The 26,244-nt window shown below is 39.9% G+C and overlaps 1 protein-coding gene across 1 annotated transcript in view; it reads left to right on the top strand.

Moving 5' to 3' along the window:
* Positions 1–7,505: 7,505 nt before the first annotated feature.
* Positions 7,506–26,244, top strand: part of LOC146629214 (carboxyl-terminal PDZ ligand of neuronal nitric oxide synthase protein) — a 54,622-nt gene continuing 35,883 nt past the window's right edge. The window contains exons 1-2 of the mRNA XM_085358427.1: positions 7,506–8,021; positions 9,715–9,786. Of these exons, the coding sequence (XP_085214553.1) occupies positions 7,917–8,021; positions 9,715–9,786 (177 nt within the window). The 5' untranslated portion in view covers positions 7,506–7,916. The remainder of the gene's footprint in view (positions 8,022–9,714; positions 9,787–26,244) is intronic.

Here is a 26,244-nt window from a genome sequence, read left to right as displayed (position 1 = left end):
TGTGGCTTCACATTTGTCACACAGACCTGAGAGAAGCAATGCTCATCTCAGCTAATGCTCAGTGAGAAAGAAAAGACGCATGTTTGACGTTATCAGTCAGAGCACACTGACCATCCAGCTCATTTTAATCTGACGTTTTGAGAATGCATCTTGTCTCACACGGACAGACTGATAGGCTGCGTAATAACCTGCAAAAGTATTAAAAAAACCACCACTCCGATAGCTGCTGCTACTGATGGAACTTTTCTGTCTAACTGGATGTCATTACCATAATAGCAAAAATACAATACTTTTAATTACACACTGTGTAGAGAGAGGAACACGATAGATAGAATGCAATAAAATGGAAGACACATGTTCACACGTGGTGAGCTGTAATGGAGAAAGGGGTAGTTTTAGTTGTGTTTAGTTTCAAGGTGTTCTGTGAATGACTGTAAATGATAACTAGGGCTACCTAAACTAACAATTCACACACCACGGTCACGCAAACACATGCGCTCAACGGCAGAACATTTACAACAGCCTCACAGCGCACACAGACTTATAGGACACACACGCAAGCCACGCTTATTCATATTAGTGAATATACACACACATAGTCAGACTTATGGAGCCTCTCACCACACATTTTTTTTCTCTTTCTATTTACAAACAAGTGATGTTTCCACATTCTCTTTACCCGTCTAAAAGAAGCTCCCAGCGTACATCATTAGACATACACACACAATTATGGGCACACTAAGGTTTGTCACATGGAATGTAAATGGAGCTGGCACCAGGGAAAAAAGGTTAAAGATATTTAACCAGCTTAAAAAACTACAGGCAGATGTTGTTTTATTACAAGAGACTCACAGGCCTGTCACAGGTTTAAACGAACTTAAAACACCTGAGTTTCCTAATATGTTTGCAGCCTGTTATAATTCTAGACAAAGGGGAGTAGCAATTTTAATACATAAAAACTGTAATTTTACAGTACTCGATACAGTTATAGATCCAGAGGGTAGATTCCTTATTATTAAATTATCAATATTTAACAAAAAGCTATGTAAGTATATATGGTCCAAATGTTGATGAACCCTCATTCTTCCACGGATTTTTAGTGCACTCTCTGAACACCTTGATTGCACACTTATTCTTCGAGGCGACCTCAACCTTGGACTAAATGAAGAAATTTAGTCCAAGGTTATTATAGTCTTCATATTTAGACTATAATGACACTCCCGGAACATCAGCATCTGTTCTATGGGAAGCAGGGAAAGCTGTGATGAGAGGTAAAATAATTTCTTTCTCATCACACAAAACGAAAGAAGAAAACAAAAATATTCAGGAACTAGAAAAAACCATCAAATCCTTAGAAGAAGCCTACGTGTGCGACCAAGATAAAGAAATAATGAACAAAATATGCAAAACAAAACTAGAATTAAATGAAAGTATTAATAAAAAAAACACAATTCCAAAGACTTCGCTTGCAGAATTTTGAACACAGTAACAAATCAGGTCGATTTCTAGCTAACCAGTTAAAAATAAATAAAGAAAAAACAACTATATGTGCTGTTAAAGATTTATCTGAAAACACAATATATGACCCTGGAAGAATAAACAGCATTTTTAGGGATTTCTATGAAACTCTATATTCATCACAAATACACCCATTTAAAAATGAAATTGATCAGTTTCTTGACAACACAACTCTTCCAAAATTACTAGACAGTCAAGCAATGGAACTGGATTCACCACTGACGCCAAGTGAACTCCAGGAAGCCCTGATAAGCATGCCCAATAATAAGGCTCCAGGTCCAGATGGCTACCCTTCAGAATTCTACAAAGAATTCTGGACAATTCTGGCACCAGTATTCCACGGAATGTTGCAGGAAATCGAGGAAAATGGCAGACTACCACCAAATATGAATTCTGCAAACATTAGTCTCCTGCTAAAACCAGGCAAAGACCCTTTATTTCCCTCAAGCTATCGTCCAATATCCCTTATTAATGCAGACCTCAAAATAATCTGCAAAGCTCTCTCAAAAAGATTAGAGAAGATAACCCCCCTTTTAATTCATCCTGACCAAACTGGTTTCATAAAAGGTCGGCACTCATTAACAAATGCACGTAGATTACTTAATTTAATAGACTACTCATACAGTAAAAAAATTGAAACCACAATATTATCTCTAGATGCAGAAAAAGCGTTTGACAGAGTTAACTGGAAATTTTTATTTGCAACTTTACACAAATTTGGTTTTGGAAACTCTTTCATAAACCGGCTAAGAATATTATATAATTCCCCAACAGCTTGTGTCAGAACAAATGACCAGACATCCTCCAGCTTCTGTCTCCTGAGGGGCACCAGGCAGGGATGCCCACTCTCCCCCTCACTTTTTGCAATTTTTATCGAACCACTAGCAGCAGCATTTAGACAGGCTGCAACAATTAAGGGCATAAAATGTAAGAACATAGAACATAAAATCAGTCTCTATGCGGATGATGTGTTGCTTTTTCTCCAAAACTCACAAACCAACCTTTCTGAGGTAATCACTCTAATAAACTGGTTTTCAAGAGTTTCAGATTATTTCAATTAACTGGTCAAAATCTACAGTTCTTCCAATTATCTGCTCCTTCCATAATTCTTCTTCTGCCCCACTACAATCTGGAAATATTAAATATTTAGGTATTAATGTCTCTCCTAAGCTTTCAGACTTAACTAAATTAAACCACATCCCATTTCTAAAGAAAGTAGAAGGCGATCTGACTAGATGGAAATCTCTACCCATATCACTCATGGGAAGGGTCGCCACTATAAAAATGATGATCTTGCCAAAAATAAATTACTTATTTTTGATGATCCCTAACAAACCATCACAAGATTGGTTCAGATCTCTTGATTTGTATATTTCTAAATTCCTTTGGAAAGATAAACCCCCGCGTATCAGCTTAAAACCGCTACAAAGAACCAAGGCTAGAGGAGGATTAGATCTGCCTAATTTTCAACAATATTTCTTAGCCAACAGGCTTCAGTACATCTCAGGATGGTTAAAACGTACCTTCTTAAATGAGCCCTGGCTAGATGTTGAACAGGCACTATGCAATAATCTAGAGATTTCTGACCTACCATTTATCAGCTCAAACATCAAAAGACATGAATGCTTTAAAAGCATCAACATCAGCTCTTCTCTGACAGCATGGTGGGAGTTTCTAAAAATAACGGAGTCTTCATTAATCCCATGCAAACGTACACCTATCTGGAACAACCCTGACATATTACAAAACAATAATATGATTAATTTTCCAGAATGGAGTTGTAAAGGAATTAAATACTTAGAACATATAGTAGAAGGAACAGACTTTATTCCATTTGACAGACTAGTTATACAATATGGGATCAACAAGAAAAGATTTTTAGAATATCAACAAATTAAATCCATAGTAAAAAAGAAATTTAATCCCAGTGAAGCCGAATTACAAACACCACCAAGTGTGGTACACTTTCTTACACTTAAATCCCCTAAATTATTGTCTAAAATATACAGAACACTTTCTAAAATAGATGAATCAATATCCATTCCTATTGCAAAGTGGGAAGCAGATTTGTCAGTTGGCTTAGACCAAAACTTCTGGTCTCAGATTTGCTTAAAAACCTTTAAATTGATTAGAAATCCCAGTCTGCAATTAATACAATACAAAATACTACATAGAGTGCACTATACAGGTCATCGGATGTTCCAGATGGGCTTTACATCTTCCAACAACTGCTCACACTGTCAAGGCAATACACCAGACAATTACATCCACGCTCTTTGGTTCTGTCCACCAGTGCAGAAGTTTTGGCGCGAGATATGTGAAGACTTATCAAATTGTCTCAAATGTAAAATTCCAACCTCCCTTTAGTGTGCTTGTTGGGCAAATTGGATGATGTCACTACAGAAACTAATACAGTCCACATGGTTTTTACTGCCCTATGCATCACCAAGAAAACGGTCCTCATGAGCAGGAAAAATAAAAATAATCTTAATTCTAGCCAATATAGAAACCATCTAATAGATCACATTAGTCTCGAGACAGCCTCTACCACCACATTAGATCAATCCCTCTGGGCTCCTTTGATCGACTCCATCACCTAGCGGGGGTGGGGGGTCGTAGTTTGGTCCCGCCTTCGCCATTGTGGTTGATGTGGAGGTTGGGACGGCTTAGGGCGTCTGAAGAACCCCTAGGGACGTTATCCCTGGAGGGCTTAACCCAGGGGTTGTGGTCATAACCTGGTTAGTGGCTCTGGTTGCTCTTAGAGGGTGTTCTCCTTGTGGCTGCGTGCAGCAGGCCTGGGGGAGGGTCTGTGCTGGAGGACGTAGGGGGCCTCTGGATGTCTGGAGCCTGGATCTCCTCCATGCCTGCTTCATGCCCTGGGGGACGGGGCTATGGCTCTCTACATCCTCTAGCAGACCATTACATGGGGAAACCTTTTGAATACAAGCGCGCTGATCCACACAGGTGTGCACACGGGTGTTCACTGTTCATAGACATAAACTACACCTTTATTGGCTGCTATTTCCAAGCACATTGTGCGCTGTCAGTCCTGCTTGCTACACAACAACATTCAATATTTAGTATTTACTGCTGTTTACACTTAGCTACATTAACGTGATGGTGTTGTGTTTAGTATGTTGCTTTGTTTTGTTTTGTTTTTTTCTCTTCTTTTTCTCTCAACAGGTGATCCAGGAGATTTTTTTTCTCTTCTGTCTCTTTTTAAGTGCCCTTTCTCACTGTCCCTCTTCCCTTCTGTTTTTCTTTTCCTTCATCTTTCTTTCTCCCTTTCCTATCCCTCAGTCATGTCTGTCCCATCTGTAACAACTGAAAATAAAATAAATAATAACAACAAAGGTCGATCAAATGGACCAATACGGCAAGGCCATGATGATCCGTTTGGCAAAGTAAATCCATTAGGTATCCTTGTTGGTCTTCAGACAACAATTCTGACGGCTAAAGAACCAAAACACATACAGCACGGTGACTGCCAATTTAACTTATAAGAACCAGAGAAAAGTGTGAATACAATCAAAAGGATTTAGCTGCTAGCAGGTTATGCAGTTCATTGTGTCTGTATCAGGTGTGATCCAAACTCACCTTCTAAATGGCCAATAGGAATGCAGTATTTTTATCATTAATGGAAAAATTGCATTTTACTGTCTTTGATATTTCTTCAAAGTAGTTTTTTCCCCAAAAAATTTCCAGCTTAACCACAACCTCTATGGATTCTTTGCTTGGATCCCCCCCCCCATCAGCACTGACCTTACATGGAGGTTTAATAGATGCTTAATGCCTGTTTGATGAATCAAGGTTAATTCTACCCATCTGTCACCAATTAATTAAAATGGCATTATGTGAGAAAAAAAGTGTTGTGTGTCACAAGACTTTCTTCTCTCACTTTTAAGCTCTTGCCCTTTAAGTGCCGATTTAGTGGGATTTAGTTGTGTCACCTGGCTTCCACTTTCTCACATTCATGCATATTCATTCATTCAGTCATTTGATTTACAAGGATTAGTCTCTATAGGTCTCTAGCTCTGCTGTCTCTGGAGAACAAGGCGACAAGTTCAAGAAAAAGAAGTTTACTTTTTCTTGAAAAACAGCTGGAAAAAAGGCAAAGTTACCTTTAAAATTCAGTAACTTATAGTAAACGGCCAGCAGAGGGCGATAGGACATAATTTAATTTGACGTCTGGAGGATTTAACTTCGTTTTTAACGCAGTAATTAATTATGTAATAGATTAGCGGCTACTACTAGTACTACAAAAGGATGGCTCTCTTTATTATTGATGCTTTAAATACTGAACATGATGTTCCTCTTACAGACTGCTCACTGGGCTTAACGTTAATTTCTCAGGACGCTCTTATCAGCTGTCGGTAGCTGATAAGAGCACCCTGACAATTAACCCTCTATTCACTGTTTCTCACATCACGAAACCAAAAACTGATTTCCGGTATTTGTCATAAACAAAACAAAACAAAAAACGACAGAGTATATTTAAACTGGTGTAAATGACTTGATGGCTCACAATGTGTGAAACGTGTTAAATCTATTTATTAGGAATGATATGAGGCAGGGGCGATTCTAGGTTCAAACTTTTAGGGGGCCTCAGCTCCCACTCATAATGTCACGTTATTAATATTAATGTAATATGCTGTTTCCAAATGTAATCAGTCCTTTTCACATTTGCAAACCTCAATTCAATTCATTGACATTAAAAATGTTTTTTTAAAGAGTCGTCTGGCCAAGAGGGCATCAGAGTTTGCAACAAATATAACACTGCTGTTCTATAATGTGACCAAAAAGGATTGGGCTGATTATAATGTAGGTGCAATAAGCCATACATTGTGTAAAATGACATGCCACTGTGCAACCATCAAAAACTATCATGCAGGCATGCAAAGGGGGCTCACTGAGCTCGTCTTATAACAGACTCACAGAGGCTCTGGTTAGAAAACTCAAAGGGCTGATGAAAACGAAGGGCTGATGTGTGTGAATCCCAGCCATTTAATCAGCAGCATGAGCTGATCAGACCTGAAAAGTGTCTTTAATGTGGAGAAAAACAGCCCAGGGCTCATGGTCCAACAGAGCCACTGGATGATGAAATAAGAAATAAGCGGATATATGGCATGAGGGTTTTGAGTGGTCTGATGGTTTTCCAAACTGTATCAGTCATACTTTTAAGTGGGGTTTCATTCAATGCATGATATTTAACAGAACTTTTGTGCAAGTGGATCTATTCTATAGCCTACATCAAGTGTGTCAAACATAAGGCCCAGGGACCAAAATCTGCTCAGCAAAGACTGAAATCTGCCCCACTGGATGATTTTGGAAAGTGTGAAGGAGGGCACACGTTTTGGACTTTTAGGTAAGTTTTACAAGCCAAGCCATCCATACTACACCAGAGTAAATAAGCAATAAATAGACATGGGTTTTTAAAATGTTTACAATAGAAATTTCGTTTATTTTAACAAAGAGTCCACAGTAAGTTCCTTGAAATTTAGTTGCGAAGACTCGCGAAGACTGCGAAGATTTTTTTCATTTATTACATTAGCATTTCTTTATCATGTAGAAGACACCTGCTGCGAATATTATCAGTCAAATTCAATGACCGCTGAGAAGTGGGTGTAGAAGAACTGAGAAATACAGATGAAATCTCACCTTTTTCCCCCTTAAGATATCTCTGGCATTAAACGCATAATTGAACTTCTTCACACTGACAGAACGTGCAGTCTCGCTGGTTCGACCCACTTAAGATCAAAATGTAAATGTGAGTAAATGTGATCCAGATGTGATTAGCAGCTAATTACAGTTTTATTTCCACAGCAGACCCACCTTCGGTTTCCAAAGGTTTCTAAGGTTCATGTCCCCAGGGGAGGACCAACTTAGTCGTCGGCCTTCCTCCCAGCTCCTGGGTTGCGTCATGCTTGGGGACTTCACTCCAGTGAGGGACCTGCTTTGTGCTTTGTGGAGAGAGAGAGAGAGAGAGTGAGAGAGCGGCGTTCCCACCAACAGGACGGGATTCAAAAAAAGGGGGAAAAAAGCACAGCCAGCAGGCAACATCACCTGCAGAGCGAAACAGCGTTGGATTTCCCCGGTGGGAAACAGACATCCGTGTTGTTTTCCTGTATGTCAGAGGCTTACTGCGTGTAGAAGAATTCGCTCAAGTGTCTTTTCGGTGTTTTGTATCAGGAAAAAAAAGAGGCGCGCAGTTTTGTCCTTCTTGAGGACCCGGGACCTTGTTGACGCTCGGAGCGGGTACGATGGACCGCGTTTCCGCCGGGAATTCGCTCTTGGAGCCGGGCCGTGCGCACACATGGGGACTGTAGCGCTTCCAGCCCGGTTTGTTTAGCGGTTGAACCGTGTTTACTGTGCCGGGAGCGGAGGTCAGGAAAGCCGCGATGCCCACCAGGAACAGGTACAACCTGGTGGATGATGTGGCGGACTCGAGGGTGCCGCTCCACAACGAGGAAGCTTACCAGCACGGGATATATTTCCAAGCAAAGGTGAAGTCCGGAGAGAGCCCGAACCTCCTTAATATGCAGTGTTTTCAGAGTTACATGAGCCTGCTGTGTGCTGCTGGAGCGGCAGGTGCACTGGGCTGAAGTTTGAACACATGGTAGCTTTGCCTGCAGGTCCTCAACCTCACACATTTATTAGTGCACGCATACATCTAAAGTCTAAAATGTTAAAGACGGGACTCAGAGCAGATGTGGGATGACTCAATCGTCTAAAAGCCGATAAAGATAGATGATCGTTTTTGATGCTTTGAGTGCATTTGGGAGCTTTTCCCAACTTGCTGAATTATTAAGGTGATCGCGAAGAAACCAGACAGTATTCAGCTTTAATGATTGCTTTTATAGTGGAGATGCAGCTCGTGATTGCTTTCATCATTGGTTGCTTTTTTTTTTTTTTTTAAGATTATTTCCAATAATAGCAGTAATGGTTTGCAATAGATGCGAACAGATAATTAAAACAAAATCTGTTTTCTTAGATGTGGAAGTGATGTTAGATCCCGCTGTTTTTGTCAGATTAACAGTGCAGGACTTCAAAAGTTTCGGTTTCCGTTTATGTGAAACAGGAAAAGAAGCTGAAAATAGCAAATATCTGGCACTTTGCACAAAGTCATATTGATGGACCAATCGCTGTGTGAGTCATAGGCACATGCGTCTTTAACTGTATTCTGAGTCTGTTTGTTGTTCCGTTTGATCAGCAAACCGAAAGGGTTAAAAAAAAAAGGGAGTGTTTCTGGTCCAAAGTTCATTCACATGGGTGCTTGTATCTTGTATCTCACTGGGCCTGCTCAGCAGCAGGGTGATGTCACTGTTCCTTTCTTTCGCTGAGTGTCCCATAACTCCTCAGCACAAACCTGATATTTACTGTGAATATACAACACTTTTCAGTCAGATAAAAACAGTAAAATATAAAAGATGAATCCCCCCCCCAAACAAAAACCAAACAAACAAACAAAAAGAAAAATATGCATGATGCATTTCTAAATTCAAACACCATGAGCTGCAGAATGTACACAAGACAATGAGTTATTAAATTTAAAAAAAGGAAAATCCTATTTACCAAGTAAGCAATAAATTAAGGCCAGTGTTGCTGAAGATCTCAGACAGTTTACTGTAAAATGATAGAGACATCAAAGGCGTCATTGTCCCCAGAGCCCCTTAATTACACAGGCGCGTATTCAAATATATGCAAGCCACAAAGAGCTCATTAAAAAGGCATAGCTTTGCTTTGTTTGGGTTTTTTTTGTCATACATTAAACACATTTTGTCTTAGAGACACCCTGTTTGACACTTTGCAAAGAAAATCTGTGATTGGCTGTGTTAGCTGATCTGGGGCGAGCAGTACCACATGTTGGAGGCTCGGTGAAGACGGCTTTTTTCTTTTATTGAAGTGAACAGTCTAAGTGATCCCTAATTTTGGTGCCGTTTGATAACACCCCCCCCCCCCCCCCCCCCCCCCCCCTACTTGTCTTCGGGAGGCTGTTTATCTTCCAAGGATGAAAATGGAAAAAGAAATTGCACATTTAATCTTGTGAAGGCAGAATGGCTTTGGGAGTAGAAGCACGAGGGATTGGATACACTGATCTCAGTTTGTGGCTAAGGAATATTAATTGTGCAGCTGTTTTCCATGGGACAATACCTGACGCTGATGCTTTGTGTATGTGTGTTTGCGTGTTTATTGCAGTACGTGGGTAGTCTTGACGTGCCCAGGCCCAACAGTCGGATGGAGATCGTGGCAGCCATGAGGAGAATCAGGGTAAGAGCCAAAGACAGTGTCATCCTATGTTTAAGCCTGGAAGCAAAGACACACACACACAGACTCACACACTCATCAGTGTGTGAGTCCAGCGGTGAGTGGGCCTTGATGGAGGACAGAAACTACCTTTACAATAATAGGAGAATCGCACACACAGTAGAAAAAAAAAGAGCATGCTGTTGTCAGAAGGTATTTGTTCCGAGGAGGCAGTGACGCATGTGGTGCCTGGACAGCGTGTCACGGCTTCTGACGTGGGAAAACAATGCAAGGATGAAAAAGTAAAAGGGCTGAGGTGGATTGTGTGGCTCTCTTTGCTGTGTCTCTTTGCCTCTTTGAAAAATGGGGAGGAAGCGTATACATACATGTTGTGACTGCCTTTGAACAAACTCAGCCTGTGGCTTTTGATTTTTGCATTCTGTTGAGCGGATAGTTTTTGTTTTTTTTTCCTCAAATCAGCTTTATAGTATAAGATGATGACCCCCCCCCCCCCCCTCTCCACCCCCCTCCTAGCTATAAAATCATATCATTGTTACTATCATCTTTGCCCCAGAAGGCCGGCGGTTTCATCAGGAAGCTAACACAAAGCGAAATCAGACAGCCAGGCTGGTCCTGTAATCTAAGTGTGACTCACTAGATGTGCTTGGTTCAAACATGACAAAGCTCTTAGCTTTAGCCGAGTGTGTGTGAGCTACTAAAAAGTCATAATGTGTATTTACCCCCCTGAAAAATGCACAAGATTTAAGGACACTCATGCAAGCATCTCTTGGGGGTTCTATGTTTTACCCTTTTCGGGTAAATTTAAAACACTGCAATAGTGTGAACTTCAAATTTGTATAAACATTTGTACAACCGCATTTGTATAAACATAATGCAACCCTACATCTGGAAAAAAGCAGGGTTGCTCTATAAACCTGTGAAAGCTGTTGGGGGGTGACGATAACACACCTCTAAATTTACCACAATTCCAGCAAACCTGTAAATCAATAAAGGTGTAGAGTAAACATGATCATAAGGGTGATACAGCACAGGCTGCAGGTACAGACAAGGAAGGAAGATGCTGCTGGTTGCTACAAGAAAAAGATCATCTTGTACATTTCAAAAATGTACAACACTTGCAACACAGTGAGATCTGTTTACTATGTATTTATGAAGCTCCCATATAAAAATACACAATTTGTCATTAGTGATTATTCATGTTCATGTCTAAGAGTGCGCTCTCATTCGGATGCATACATGTTGGGGTTGTGCATATCTGTATATTCACTTCCTTTCAGAGCCAAAGAAAGCTGCTAAAGCTGCAACTATTAGTGTATTTAAAAAAAATATGACGTAATAGGAAATTATTAAAGCTCTGATTTGTGTCAAATAGTCTCCTGATGACTGTAAATATGATAGTGTGGCTGTCAAACAATTTGGTATCATTTTTATAGATTTTTTCATGTGTTCACAACTACATGCATCAACATGCATGGAAGTGTACCCAGGCACAGGGAAAGCATGTAAACTCCCCATAGAGAGTGCCCAGCTGAACATGGGACCCTCATAGTGTGAGGCAACAGTGCTCACCACGTTACCACTGTACCACCCTATTTACCTGATTATTATTCTTTTGCACTTATTTCAATTCATTGCATAGAAAAAAAAGTAATCAAAGATCAAAAATCCATTTTATAGAACAGTCCCACTTCAGCTCTTTTAGAACTTCGCTCTTCTCTGCAGATGGTTGACAGAACAACCATAGAACAAGCCGGAATCACCCACAGACCAATCGTCAAACATAGTTTTGATGCCGCCTCCATCTGACAACAAACACTCTCTGCAGGTAGACAGGCTGTCCACGAGGTTGCCTTTGCACTAGCCCCATTCAGGCGTAAAACACACTTAAGACTGATACACATATTTGTTCCAAAATATGGGCCAATATTTTTTCTTTTAGACTCGTGAAGCATAAACATTTCTCTAGAATTTGTTATGTGTAGTTATTTTTGAGGCCTTGTTAATTCAATTCAATTCAGTTTTATTTATACAGCGCCAAATCACAACAACAGTTGCCTCAACATGCTTTATATTGTAAGGTAGTAATCATACATATGGAAAAACCCAACAATCATATGACCCTCTATGAGCAAGCACCTTGGCGACAGTGGGAAGGAAAAACTCCCTTTTAACAGGAAGAAGCCTCAAGCAGAACCAGGCTCAGGGAGGGGCGGGGCCATTTGCCGCGACCCGTTGGGCTGAGAGAAGGAAACCAGGATAAAAGGTATGCTGTGGAAGAGAGCCAGAGATTAATAACAAATATGATTCAGTGCAGAAAGGTCTATTAACACACAGTGAGTGAGAAAGGTGACTGAAGAAGAAATACTTAGGACAATATAAGAATGCAGTTTAAAAATAATCTTGCTTTATTGTCACAAGACATGGATTATCTGTTTAAACTGCCCAGCTGCTATGTTGCCAGCAGTGGAGAAACTATGCAACATCACCACTTCTTAACTTTAGAAATTTGCATGCAACGGCTGTTATAGATGCCAATACTGATATATTGCCAAATAGCTAATATCGGCCAATATATCAGCCCTAAAGATATATCAGTCGGGCTCTAAGCTATTCCAGCATCCACAACAGTTGTAGAGGAACCGAGTTGTGTGACGTACACATGGTTGCCTACTCACCAGACCTTCTAGAGAAAGCTACCATTTTTAATCAAACTTGTTTCCTTTATGTAGATTTTGTCAGCAAAAACTAAACAGCAACCTAAAAGAATAAAGTCAACACAGATGTGCCAAATACTCCTGGAGTTTATGTTTTAGGTCTGTTTTCCAAGTGAAATGTAATTAGCGTTGTATAGATGTATTTTGAGTAGCCTTCCTTATTTTCACTTCATCCTTTTTTACAAAAGCAAAGAGGCTCGTCTTTGATTTAATGCGCGACCGTTTGGCTGAGGCACTGAGCAGAGACTCTGCGGTGCGAAGCATGATTAAAGAGAGTGAGGAATAAACTGATGGCAGCGGGAGAAAGACTTGGGAGAAGGAAGTCCTGGAATCTAGCAGGGTTGTGCGGTAGCTGGCAGAGCCGTAGTCGTTTCATATCCCTCGGCTAATCTCTTTGGTCTCAGTGGATGTGAGAAAGCAGGCGCAAACATGAGAAGGGAGAGAGGAAGGGCAGACAGCACAGACCATCATCTTTGTATAAACAGTGGATCTGGGTTTGACAGAACGCAGGAGTCGTGCTAGTTTTTGGGTGTTTTTTTTTTCTTGTTTTTTCACACACCTGCCATTCCCACGGAGAGAAAGTGAATAGACACAATTTTGTATCCTGTGGATCTTTTCAGAGTCGCTTTTTTTGTTAGACGTCCTCCCATTATGGCTGACTGGTCATACTGTGTTGGTTTTGTCTGAATTTGCTTCATTCAGTGTGACCAGTGACATAGAAAGTTTGCGAGTCTGTGTGTGTGTGAGGTTGAGTGCTCTATAATAGTGAGACCTCTTGTATTCTAACAACCTCCACAATCGATTAACGAGGCAGAATAACAAAGGCTGGTGTTGCTGCATCCACACGGAAAGATTTGCGGTCTTCCACGGCTCACTGCCTCAGAAAAAGGGCGTGTGTATGTAATGGAATTTCTTTGGGAGACAAACATGTGCTATTTACAGGAGGCCACAGACTCTCTACAAAGAAAAACAAGTTTGAGGCTATTCTCTCTCATTTTCCCCCGACCCGCCTCACCCCCCTCTCCACTGCTGTTTTCTTTCCATACCCTCACTCTTCCCCTACCAAAATAGACTGCCTCGATTTAGCCCATCTCTGGCTATCTACTCAGTGCTGACAGGAATAGATTTTAGGCTGAGGGCAGGCTACGCATGCTTCTCTTTGAATTTTGATCGGCCCTAATGGGATTTTAAGCCTCCCGCACGTGTCTTTCAGGATGCATCTTCCTTTCCCAGACCGCCAACAGTCAGGTTTTTACATCCTTTCTTTCTTTCTGCATTTGTCTCTGCGTCTGTCTGGATCATCTCATGAGAAGAGCCCCTGTCTGCCATGCGAGAAGGAAGGATACTTTTTTTTTTCCACGTTCCTGCTGTTTTAGTTTGGCTTCGCTGATTCTGTTAGTCTTCTGAGAGCTTGCAGAACTGTCATGATTGTGTCAGATGCAGATATTGGGCTGTCGAGGGGGATGAACCTGTCACGGGGTACAGCAGAACTTTTTACATGAGTTAGTTTTACTTTGTTGAGTTTTGTTTATCATGCCTATTTTATAGTCAGACATAACTCCGACTGTAGGTAGAACAACTGTTTTGTTTTGGTTTTTGACATGACAGTAGCTGATTGTTGAATAAGTAAATATTGGTGTGTAGTACTGTCATTACTTCTTCCAGTTTCTCCCAGCAGCCCAGGATTTTGTCAACAATTATCAAGCTGCAACTTCAGGGTTTAACAAAAGGACACCCCAAAAACCGCAGTACCTCTAAACACCACGTGAGGCTGGTTTCAAATATGACTCAAATCCTACAGACTTCCATTCAGCTCATTTACACCTTCATAACAAAAGCATGTGCTTAACATAGATACTGCAGGTCCATGGGCACTAACTGAGATCTGTCTATGCTACACCTGCACAAGTCTGAGCCATTTAACTGGAAGTCTACAAGTTTTTTTTGTGTGTGTATTGTACCTTTTTGAAACATTTCCAAGACAATATTATAACAAGCAATATAAACTGATCTGCAGTTGAATGCACAAAAGGACGGTGGCGAAAGTTATCTAGGATGAATTAGCATTTGTTCTAGAATTTGTGATATTTTGTATGATAGCAAGAAAAAGCTAGCTAGTATTTGTCAACTATCAGCTTCGCTCAAATGATTTCTTTGGAGCCCTTTGAAGACACTGATACTTCAACACACCAGAACCAGGAGATCTGGCTATCTTTTATATACAGTCTATGTCAAAAACCATCAAGTCACCAGACAAATTGAAGGAATCTGCAGTCGAAAGCATGTGCGTTTGTTTTTAACCATCTTCTTTAATTCTTCTTGTTCATTCACTCAGTTGTCATACAACATACTGCATCACTGTGATACTGGTCAACTTATTTGGCAGTGGCACAAATCATTTAGAGAATGACTGAAATATTAGTATTCATTTCCTTCCAGTCTGTTTCCATCGTCCATTAATTCTTAAAGGTCAAATTTTGGCAACTAGCCCTAACAACTGTTTTCCCGTGCCTGAAGGCTCCTAAACATACCACTTAGTCATAGCACTTGTGAATGAGTGTGACGTTCATAAATGAGGCATTTCGCTCAAAGCCTCTTGTAGACTCAAAGTTAGATTAAAACACTTCAGATAATCACATAACATGGCCAGGTATGACTGAACTGCAGTCAGGACTCAACATGAACAGTTCCTGAGTTACAGTTTTGCAAAACAGTTACACACCCTGCATGTCCCAGAAAGCCGGGGGAGAAATGAAAGCACAGCTTAATTCCAGGCAGTTGTAGATCTACAGCAAAGTGGGGGTGGTTGGTCACCACGTGTGAATGGGGGGGATACTCTGTTTCCAGAGAGGCATGGACAATAATGAGAGGTTATTGTCTTTTTTTTACTTTGTATTCATGCTAGCTTAATGGCAGATGTACAAGAGCATAGTCGGTGACCTATATGTGTAGTGGATTAGACGTGATCTCAGCTTTGAAAGGGTGCACTCATCTTTTGTTTACCCGGGGTGAACAGTGGTACCGTCTTCTTGATTAACAGTAAAAAAGTTACAATTTGTGACCTGCTGCGTTTGAGCCTGGTAACACTAAAAAGTGGCACAGAAGAATTTTAGCTATAGAAAATCTATATTTTGTAAAGTTGATGTTGCCAAGCTTGAGTCACTGTGCAATTAGTCTAGTACCGATACCTTTGTAATGCCACAGTTCTTAGTATTACACGTGCTACTAAATATATTTTAAATCAATCAAATGAACACATTCCAACAAAATTTTTAAATATACTCAAACTGACAGGATGAATGCTATTCTTTTCTGCAGCATCTGGTTATTTTGATGTGACAAGTTGTCTTTATCCTTTGTAAAAGTTGTATTCAGTACTGCAGTTTGCAAAAACTAATAGCAGAATTTTAGGATGCTGAGAAACAAGGCAGAATGTGGAGCAGAGGAGAGAGACTAATTTGTTTCTAAATTGTCACAATCAAACCTTTTTATTCTGAAGGTTATTTGTACCTTTGATCCTCGTCATATGTAACCATCATTCAGAATGAACCAAAGCTGACCCTGATGTGAAGCATTCATCCAGATTTGCTTTGTCTCCTCACAAAATCCACCGATTGTATAATTCAGTGGAATTCGGTTGATTTTGTAGTAAAAATTCAACAGTTTGAAGTGCTCATGAGAGCAGCTTCACTGTAACGTTCACTGGAAATTAATTCACGGAAACTTTATTCCACATTCAAAATATGCAACACAAGTGAGCACTAGCTATTATGTAATATTTGATTTTGTCTGATAGTGTGGTGTATATTCCTGGTGTGTGGGGTAGATAAATATCCTAAAGGGACAGCAAGTCTTTCTTCACATGGTTGGACAGACGGCTAGTAAGTGGTCCCTGTCTCCAGTACCAGCTTCACATGCACAGACACACAAGCTTCTCCTTTCATCATCATCCCTAAGGCTATGCTTTCTTTCAGCGCCACAATTAGTCAAGTCTTATATACTCTGATGTCCCTACACTCACCCGAAGCAACGGAAAAGACATTTCTAAAACCATGAACTCAATCCTGCTGCACAGCCTGAAAGCACAGTTTTCCATAGGCATTCAATGTCCATTAGACTCTGTACCTCAGCACACAGTTCAGGTTTTATTATATTAACCAGTTAAACTCATTTGGAGTGTGTTTTTAGATATAAAATGATTTACATTACGGTGGTATGGTCTCTGAAAGTGTATAGCCAGAACCTGAGCGGTCCTGTAGCCTGCCTATTTCCACTGTTAATGCTGCCACAAAGCCTGCCGTAGCTAATCTCGAGTACAAACACAACTAAAGTCAACGAACCAGCAAGTGGATATGCTTCTGTGTATTGTTGGAACACATATGCCAGGTTCCTGCCAGAAAAGACACCAGTTCTAGGTGGATAGGACAGTACAAATGACCAAATTACCCCCCCTGCTAAAACACTCATTGTGCTAAGATAGACAGAACAGCCAGTCTGCGTATGTGCAACTCTCCAAGGAGAAACGGGGATGAACACCATCTGACAGGTACAGGTTCGTAACATTTGTCTTGTTCTTCACTGACTTTTTAAAATTGTATTTTTTTCATAATGAAAAAATGGTTACCTGCAGTAGCATGGTTCAGTGACATGTGGTGACTGCTGTTGCTGTTTAAGGTTGAGCTCAGTTTAAATACTTTGTACAGTGCTGTGCCCCTGTGTCACACTTACATTTAGATCATCAAACGTATTTTAATATTAGATTTATTAAGGCAAAAAGGCTATTCAAACCTACCTGGCCCTGTATGGTAAAGTAATTGTCCCCAAAACCTAACAATTGGTTGTCTCACCCTTGGCAGCAAGGACTGCAATCAAGTCTTTGGGATGACTGGCAATGAGTCTTTCACAACTCTGTAGAGAAAGTTTGGCCCACTCTTTTTCACAGAATTGCTTTAATTCAGCCACATTTGAGTATTTTTAAGGATGAATGGCCTGCTTAAGGTCATGCCAAAGTATCTCAATTGGATTTCCATCCCAGTCTTCACTAGGCAAACAACAGTTTTTAGCAGGAACAATATGCTAATTCAGTGCTGTAGGAATTCAATTTTATGGCGTATTTTCCAATTATGTCCACAAAAGTTTAAATAAGGCAAAACTCAACTACAGTTAAGTTGTCAAATGATTTAAAGGAGCATTGAGAGAAGCAGGATGTGCCAGTCTAACTTGTGGCATTGCCAAGAGTTTAAATATTCATGTAAATGTGTTATTTCAGTCTTATTTAACAAACTAATAAGCATCCCACAAACCTGTTTTTCATCTTCGATGTGGAGGAGAGTACAGTTAAGACTGAGAAGTGTGTAATGAATGTTTTTAAAGATGAGTCAGAAACATTGTAGAACAAACTGTGAATGTGCTGTTTTCTATACAGGGAGTGCAGAATTATTAGGCAAGTTGTATTTTTGAGGAATAATTTTATTATTGAACAACAACCATGTTCTCAATGAACCCAAAAAACTCATTAATATCAAAGCTGAATGTTTGTGGAAGTAGTTTTTAGTTTGTTTTTAGTTTTAGCTATTTTAGGGGGATATCTGTGTGTGCAGGTGACTATTACTGTGCATAATTATTAGGCAACTTAACAAAAAACAAATATATACCCATTTCAATTATTTATTTTTACCAGTGAAACCAATATAACATCTCCACATTCACAAATATTTTTTTCCCCTCCTTGTAAATCTCACATTTGATGATGGACCACAGGTTCTCAATGGGGTTCAGATCAGGTGAACAAGGTGGCCATGTCATTAGTTTTTCTTCTTTTATACCCTTTCTTGCCAGCCACGCTGTGGAGTACTTGGACGTGTGTGATGGAGCATTGTCCTGCATGAAAATCATGTTTTTCTTGAAGGATGCAGACTTCTTCCTGTACCACTGCTTGAAAAAGGTGTCTTCCAGAAACTGGCAGTAGGACTGGGAGTTGAGCTTGACTCCATCCTCAACCCGAAAAGGCCCCACAAGCTCATCTTTGATGATACCAGCCCAAACCAGTACTCCACCTCCACCTTGCTGGCGTCTGAGTCGGACTGGAGCTCTCTGCCCTTTACCAATCCAGCCACGGGCCCATCCGTCTGGCCCATCAAGACTCACTCTCATTTCATCAGTCCATAAAACCTTAGAAAAACCAGTCTTGAGATATTTCTTGGCCCAGTCTTGACGTTTCAGCTTGTGTGTCTTGTTCAGTGGTGGTCGTCTTTCAGCCTTTCTTACCTTGGCCATGTCTCTGAGTATTGCACACCTTGTGCTTTTGGGCACTCCAGTGATGTTGCAGCTCTGAAATATGGCCAAACTGGTGGCAAGTGGCATCTTGGCAGCTGCACGCTTGACTTTTCTCAGTTCATGGGCAGTTATTTTGCGCCTTGGTTTTTCCACACGCTTCTTGCGACCCTGTTGACTATTTTGAATGAAACGCTTGATTGTTCGATGATCACGCTTCAGAAGCTTTGCAATTTTGAGACTGCTGCATCCCTCTGCAAGATATCTCACTGTTTTTGACTTTTCTGAGCCTGTCAAGTCCTTCTTTTGACCCATTTTGCCAAAGGAAAGGACGTTGCCTAATAATTATGCACCTGATATAGGGTGTTGATGTCATTAGACCACACTACCTTCTCATTACAGAGATGCACATCACCTAATATGCTTAATTGGTAGTAGGCTTTCGAGCCTATATAGCTTGGAGTAAGACAACATGCATGAAGAGGATGATGTGGACAAAATACTCATTTGCCTAATAATTCTGCACTCCCTGTATTCAGATTAGCACTCTGTTTTCTATAATGTGCCGGCAGTTTTTAAAGACACACAAGGTTAAAAGTCTTTTTTTCATAATCGCAACAAAAAAGTCTATTTGACCACGTGTCCGTTTGTCATATTACTTAAAATATACGTGCCATCTTTGGAAGTTGTGCTTCTCTGCCTGGGGGCATTCTTCCTTAGCATGAGTAGGCAGATAAAACTGGGCCTATCGTACTTTAGTATCGTTTGTTGGATAATGATTGAGGAAAGTGCTGCAGGCTTTCGAGCTGGCAGGATAGGCTGCCCTACTTCTAAATGTGATTTGGAGTCGCGTGTGCGTTTGTGTGGGTGTGCGCGCCTGCACATTCATTTCACTTCTCTCATCTTCTTCCAAAGTGCTACATATAAAACCTGAAGGTCTCAATCTTCCATTCCCCCAATTCAGCTCCCCAAGACCCTGATCTTCTTTTTGTTTTACTACCGTATTACTCTCCCTCTCATCATTCCTCTCCTGTCTCAGATGTGCCGTGGTTCAAATATGCACAAAGCAGTTAAGGATTAAGCTCAGGTTGATGCAAACGTACCTCCATCAGTTAGTTACACATTACTCTTGCTCCTTTAACAGCTTCCTACTGCTTACTTGGGATGTCTTGATACCTTTAATGTAGCAAATTTATGATTTCCATATTTGGAGACACAGCTAAAGCATGGCTAATTTCCAGTTTGAATTGAACTCATCAACTCAGGTGAACCAACACTCCTCCTGACATGAATGTGGTTCAGTGTTCTCATCAGTCAGTCAAGCAATAAATTATTTCCTTCCTTCCTTATCTCATCTCACCTCATCTTAGTCACCATCTCTTTCCTTCCCAAAGCTGAGCTCTTTTAACCTTTGTCTGTGACAGTGATATTTAACTTGTATTTATATGGATTTATAGGACTTGCTTGCAATTAGGGCTGGGCCATATCATACCGTTCGATATAATGTTGGGCAATGATAAGAAAATGAAATATTGCGATAGAATATGGGTAAAATGCGCATGCGTAGTGCCTTTGTTTTCATATGCACATGGTGGAAAAAGCACGGCGGCGACGGAGAATGAGAAGGGCGAAAGCGGATCGTTGAATGAAGAGGATGAACCAGAATTGGTTTGTAAAAATGGTGCAACTTCAGTGGTGTGGAACTGGTTTGGCTTTCGTCCGTCAGATACACAACAAAGCACAATTTTTGGTAGACCATGCAAGCAGGAAATACGGCACACTTAAAATCAATCCTTTGATTTTCTGAAAAATTGACAGTGCCCCTTATAATCCGGTGTGCCTTATGTAGGAATTCTGGCTGTGCTTACTGACCTCGAATCGATTTTATGTGGTACACGACGCTCAAAAATCTGTCAAAAAATTTTTTAGTACGATACTACGAAGCCGCACCGCTTGATGGATTTTCGGAGCATTACAGTTATCGTAGTCAGGAGCCTCGCAGAGTGATACGTACTGTGCTTCAACATAATACTGCCTTATTGTGTGCGTATAACCTCTTAAGTTTTGTGGATATTATACATGGTTATGCTGAGGATATGTCGACCAATTTCCACTGGAAATGCCTTTTGGTTAAACTGTCAGCAAGGAATTTGCATTTGCACTGTTAAATTTTTAGCTTTGATGCACATAAAAAACAGCTGCTTTAAGTGAAAATACATTGATGGGTTTTTTTGCACTAATAAAGTTGTGGAGTTGTAAAGTATTTTGTCTTGCATCAGTTATATCGTCAGTGATATCGTTGTTGCAAATTTTCATATGTATATCGTGATAAATATTTTTGGCCATATTGCCCTGCCCTACTTGCAATTAATATATACCTTGTTTTAAGTTGCATGTAAACCTGTTATGCAAATCTAATTGAATTAAAAGCTGTGCATTTTCAAAAGGCAGTCCCACATTTATGTGTATTATGGACTGATACATAGAAAGCACATTCGAGTGTTTAATTGAAGTAAAAGGCACCTTGTTTTTAGCCTCATTCACCCAATCACAAAGCACTTTATTCTGTGTTTGTCTAACATTCACTCACACACTCACATGGGTGGAAACTTAGGGTTCAACATCTTTCCCAAGGATAATTCACATGTAAACATGTAGACCGGAGCTAGGGATTAAAATAGCAACCTTCCAATGACTAGATGACCCACCACGGCTGCTCCACGGTATAATGAGCTCTAGTAGATGTTTCTTCTTTGTGGACAGGCTGTGATCACCTGACCAGTGATACTGGGACTCTGAGGCTTACTGCTCTTTGTGGATATATGAGCAGATCTTACATGAGCTATCACGACTGCTTTCCAGACCCTAGCCAGTATAAAGTTAGTATAAAGGTGGAATTTGCACATTACACTACAAAGTGTTATCAGCTTAAATTGAAATCTATAAATTCTGAGCTAACCTGACACTGATGATGGACACCGCAACCAGTAGTTGTAAGATATTCCACGCCTTAAACTTAACCACCTTATTGCAAATGCACTCCTTTGTCCATTGTAGCCTTGGAATAACACACAAATATTATGTTTGTTATTATTTAAACAACAATTCATTAATATTAGATAAAACTTTAAATTTCCAGTATCATGTCACTTGCTAAGCAATACTATTTACCTTTGAAAATGTAATAATCATGTGAATGTAATATTATGTGTATGGCGATATTTGTTCAGCTGTTTGAAATAACCTGCCCATTGAAAAAGTGTAACAAGCTAGGTTCTGAACGTAGCTTTATTGACATCTGGATCCACGTACTCAGGATTGATGTAAAGAGGATAAAGCATGTGAGTGTGTGCAGGCAAGACGTTGTGGTGCCACTGCTTTCTGATTTGAATGTATGCTTGGCATCAGCTGGTAGAATCAGCCTGCAGCACAAGAGAAGTTGTAAAATGATGTATAAAACTGCCAATCAGATTTAATAACTTAATAACTGAAGGTGCCAGATTGACATTACTTATTGTTCCCACTCATTTGTACCTCTGACGGCACCCACAAGCCAGTGAATGCGATCAAACTAAAAGCAATCTAGCATAATTCTCCAGTTACTGTATCGCACATTGGCAGAGCCAATGATGTTCAGTGGGAGATTTTGTATTAACATAGATATCTTTGAGGCCACAACCTAACATATAATATATATGTTAAGTTGTTGCAAACATATATCAAATTGTTCAAATACTTTGTAGCACCAAACCTCTCAATCACAGCTTTTTTCATGTTCACTTCAAGTAAGACGTTTGTTTGGCATAAGGTGAGCACAACGTTCCTTTTTAACATTATTAATTATTGTTAATATCTTGCTCTCTTCGACAGTGCATCTTTTATCCTCTCTCTTTCCCCTCGCCTCCAATCGGTCGCAGCAGATGGCTGCCCCTTCCTGAGCCTCCAGCTGGTTTTGCTACAGGTTTCGTCCTGTTAAAAGGGAGTTTTTCATTCCTACTGTCACCAAGTGCTTGCTCATAGGGAGGTCATGTGATTGTTGGGGTTTCCTCTTTGTTATTGTAGGACATTTACCTTACAATAGAAAGCGGCTTGACATGACTGCTGTTGTGATTTGGCGCTATGTAAATAAAATTGAGTTCAGTTTAGTTTGTCCTTTACTCGCAAATTTGTGAACTCACCTAAATTTGATGTCTGTGGCACCAACGGATGTTTAGTAGGGAAGCTAGAGCTCTTCTTTCTTTTAAACAGAAACGTCGTTGTCACTGGATCATTGAACAGTTCACAAACTAGACAAAGCTTGATTATAAACATAATCTGCCCAGCTTTGATGCATACTCTATTACATACAGTGCTGAGAGTGTTTTAAACAATAGTCTAAGTCAGTCTACTGGATGATCTCACCATTTGTGAACTGTGAGTTTATCCAGTTTATCATGTCAACATGTATTATCCACAGTAGCTGCTAATACCACTCTGTGATTGGCCAATACAGGCTCATACTTGTCTATTAACAATATCTTTGTCTTACAAAGAACCGTGTTCCTGCAGCATAAGCAGTATAGGTTAAAATACAGATAAAATAAAAACTGTTGTATTTTTAGTGGACTGACTGAAGACAAAAACATCAAGGCTTTCATGTTTTGTGATTTCCTTTACAGATTTTATGTAACAAACTGCTGCAGTGAAAGTTGGAGAAACTGTTTGCTGCATTCATTGTTATCTTCACAAGCATCAAGCCATCAGGGCAGAAGAACTGAATAAATAATGAGGGAAGAGACAGCCCACAAGCTGTATAATGATATGCACTGGAGGCTTTAGCTTATTTTGGGAGCAGAATCTCAATTTCCTAAACTCTGAACTCTTTCATGTTTTCTTGTGCTTCCTTTGAATAATTTGATCCCAGCTGAATTTCTGTGTAATCTTTGACTGGTCTGGTTTCTCACTTTCTCTGCCTGTCTTTGGTGGCTTTTGATAAAGCCTAAGCTCCTTAGATCTTGTTCTTTTTTCATGTCTGTTTGTCTCTATTTCCTGTCACCATCACCTAGATTAGGTACATCAGACAAGTGCAGGAACATGTTGTAGCTTTCCAGAATGATCCTGACTCCATTATACCAGCAAGCAATTTCATTCTGCTGACCATCTGTAAAAGAACTTTGGACACAGTCATATCAAATGTCAGTCATATCACCAACCTGTGTCTCTGTTGAAGAGCCAGCTATTTGTGAAAATCTAATGAGATGCCCACAGCAGCCATTGGGGAGCACTTGTGCCCAAACTGAAAAATCCCATGAGTAGATTGCCATGAAACTTGTCTCCAGAGAATAAATCCTTTACTTCTAGTGCCTCGTTAAGTCCAATAAACTTTATATGGAATGCGTCTGCAGTTACTGATTGTCTTTAAAAAACTAGCACAAACATGAATTCACCCAGAAGGCCATCAGTCAGTAATTTACTTCATTTAGCACCATGATCAGATACAAGTGCAATTTTTCCTTTATGGTGGTTGCTCCATCACGTCCCCCAAAGAGCCAATTAGAGCCAATCATTTTTATGCATTCATGCACAAGAACGGTAGAGGGTCTGTTCTGTTTTGGGGGATTTCACTGGCAAATGTCTAGATGTGGTATTTATGAATACTTTATGAATGTTGGCTCTCTTTTCCTATTTTTTGCATAGGGGACTTGCTTCTTTAAGGAGCTAAACTAAACTAATATTGCCCCAGATTAGAGCTTGGCAATTGGATATATGAGCTATTTGCAATCAACTGAGTTCATCAGTGTAAGAGTAATGTAGTTCTTCTGAATCTGGTAATGTATGGTTAAGTAATGTAGAATGGAGCGCCAGTGTGGAAATCTCAATTCTTGTCTCTGAACAAGTTATCTCAGCGCTTATGCTAAGCAAGCTAGTTACTTGTAGCTCCTGACTGAGCCTGACTGATATATTGGCAAATATTGGTTATATGCCAATATACTGATATTCGCATATATAATGCTGATTAAAAAAAAATAAAGAAGAGAAGTGAAGACGTGGGAGAAACACCCTTCAGCGATTTTATGACAGTTGCATAGTTTGTCCACCAGAGGGGGTTGGAGTCGAGCCAAGGCTGCTGCATTTAGCTTTGCAGCAAAACACCCAAGATTATTTTTTAACTGCACTGTCTAGGGCTACTCGATTATGGCAAAAATGATAATCACGATTATTTTCACTGAAATTGAGATCACGATTATTTGACGATATTTATTTAACCCTTTAAGACCTACTATAGAACCAAGTCCACCAGAGCTTATATTATTTTTTTTACATGCTGTAGTGCCATTTGTGGGAGCATTTCAAGTTGCTATACATCAATACAACTGTTATAGCCCATATTTTAATAATATGTATGCATTAAGTCCATAGTAATTACATAAATTGCAAAAAAGTGCAATAAACTACAAAAAAAATTGAAAATCGCTTTTGTTTTGTTTACATATATTTCTACTTGGAGAAATTTAAGAGGTTTATCCCTCAAAACTTTAAATACAATAAAGTTGCAAAAAATAGTTTCCCACCACAGGAAATTTATTTTGAGTGTCTTCATAGTTTTATTTTGGAGATACAGCAATTTTTATATACTGCAGGAAAAACAAAAAACAATCCTATGATGCAAATTTGCAAAGAAAACAGCATGTGCATCATTTCACTGTGGGAAGTGTTACGAACAGCTGATAGGAACGGCAAAGCGTGTTTCTGGAATATTATGTTTTTGTTCCTGCAAGCGCTTTTTATGCAATTTTTGCAAAGCTATATGTGGAACGAAACCGTGACCGAGGACAAGCTGATGGCATCAGATGTAAGTACAACTCCTCCGGTTTCATATGCAAAACAAATTATTGCGCTAGCTTACACAGTTCAGGTTCTACAGGGATTTAACAATAGTTACGCAAAACGGAGCTTACTGCTCTGACCGGCTTTAAAGGGTTAACAATGACTTTAAAAAAATAATATAAAATAGTGTGCAACACCACTGAAGTTTTTTTTTTTTTAAACTCTCTTTTCAACCAACGGCAGTCACTCTCCAAATAACTTCTGCTTAGCTTTCCGAGCTTCCCTCGGGTCCTCTTAATCAGCGGTCTCCAACCTTTTTTGCGCCACGGACCGGTTTATGCCCGACAATATTTTCACGGACCGGCCTTTAAGGTGTCGCGGATAAATGAGGGAGGGGCTAATAATCGGCTCAGTCATTTTTAATGATCGTTGAAAGCCCAGATCGTAATCGTGATTAAAATTCGATTAATTGAGCAGCCCTAGCACTGTCACATTATCTTAGTAATATGCAATTTTTTCAGATTTTTGTGTGTCTAAGAAGAAAAAAAACCTTTTGCTAATATATAAATACAGCTGGGCTCTAAACACCATCATACATCACAGATTGTGAGGTTTTAATGACTGCTGGCTTTTTCATGTTTAAACCCCACCGGTTAAATCCCCCAAA

The sequence above is a fragment of the Diplotaxodon limnothrissa genome, linkage group LG7 (assembly GCF_057381915.1).
Source record: "Diplotaxodon limnothrissa isolate DT_005_m linkage group LG7, D_limnothrissa_male_GT1.1, whole genome shotgun sequence".
In the NCBI taxonomy this organism is placed as follows: Eukaryota; Metazoa; Chordata; class Actinopteri; order Cichliformes; family Cichlidae; genus Diplotaxodon; species Diplotaxodon limnothrissa.
The sequence above is the reverse complement of the archived record's forward strand: the minus strand, read 5'-3'. Positions and strand labels throughout refer to the sequence as shown.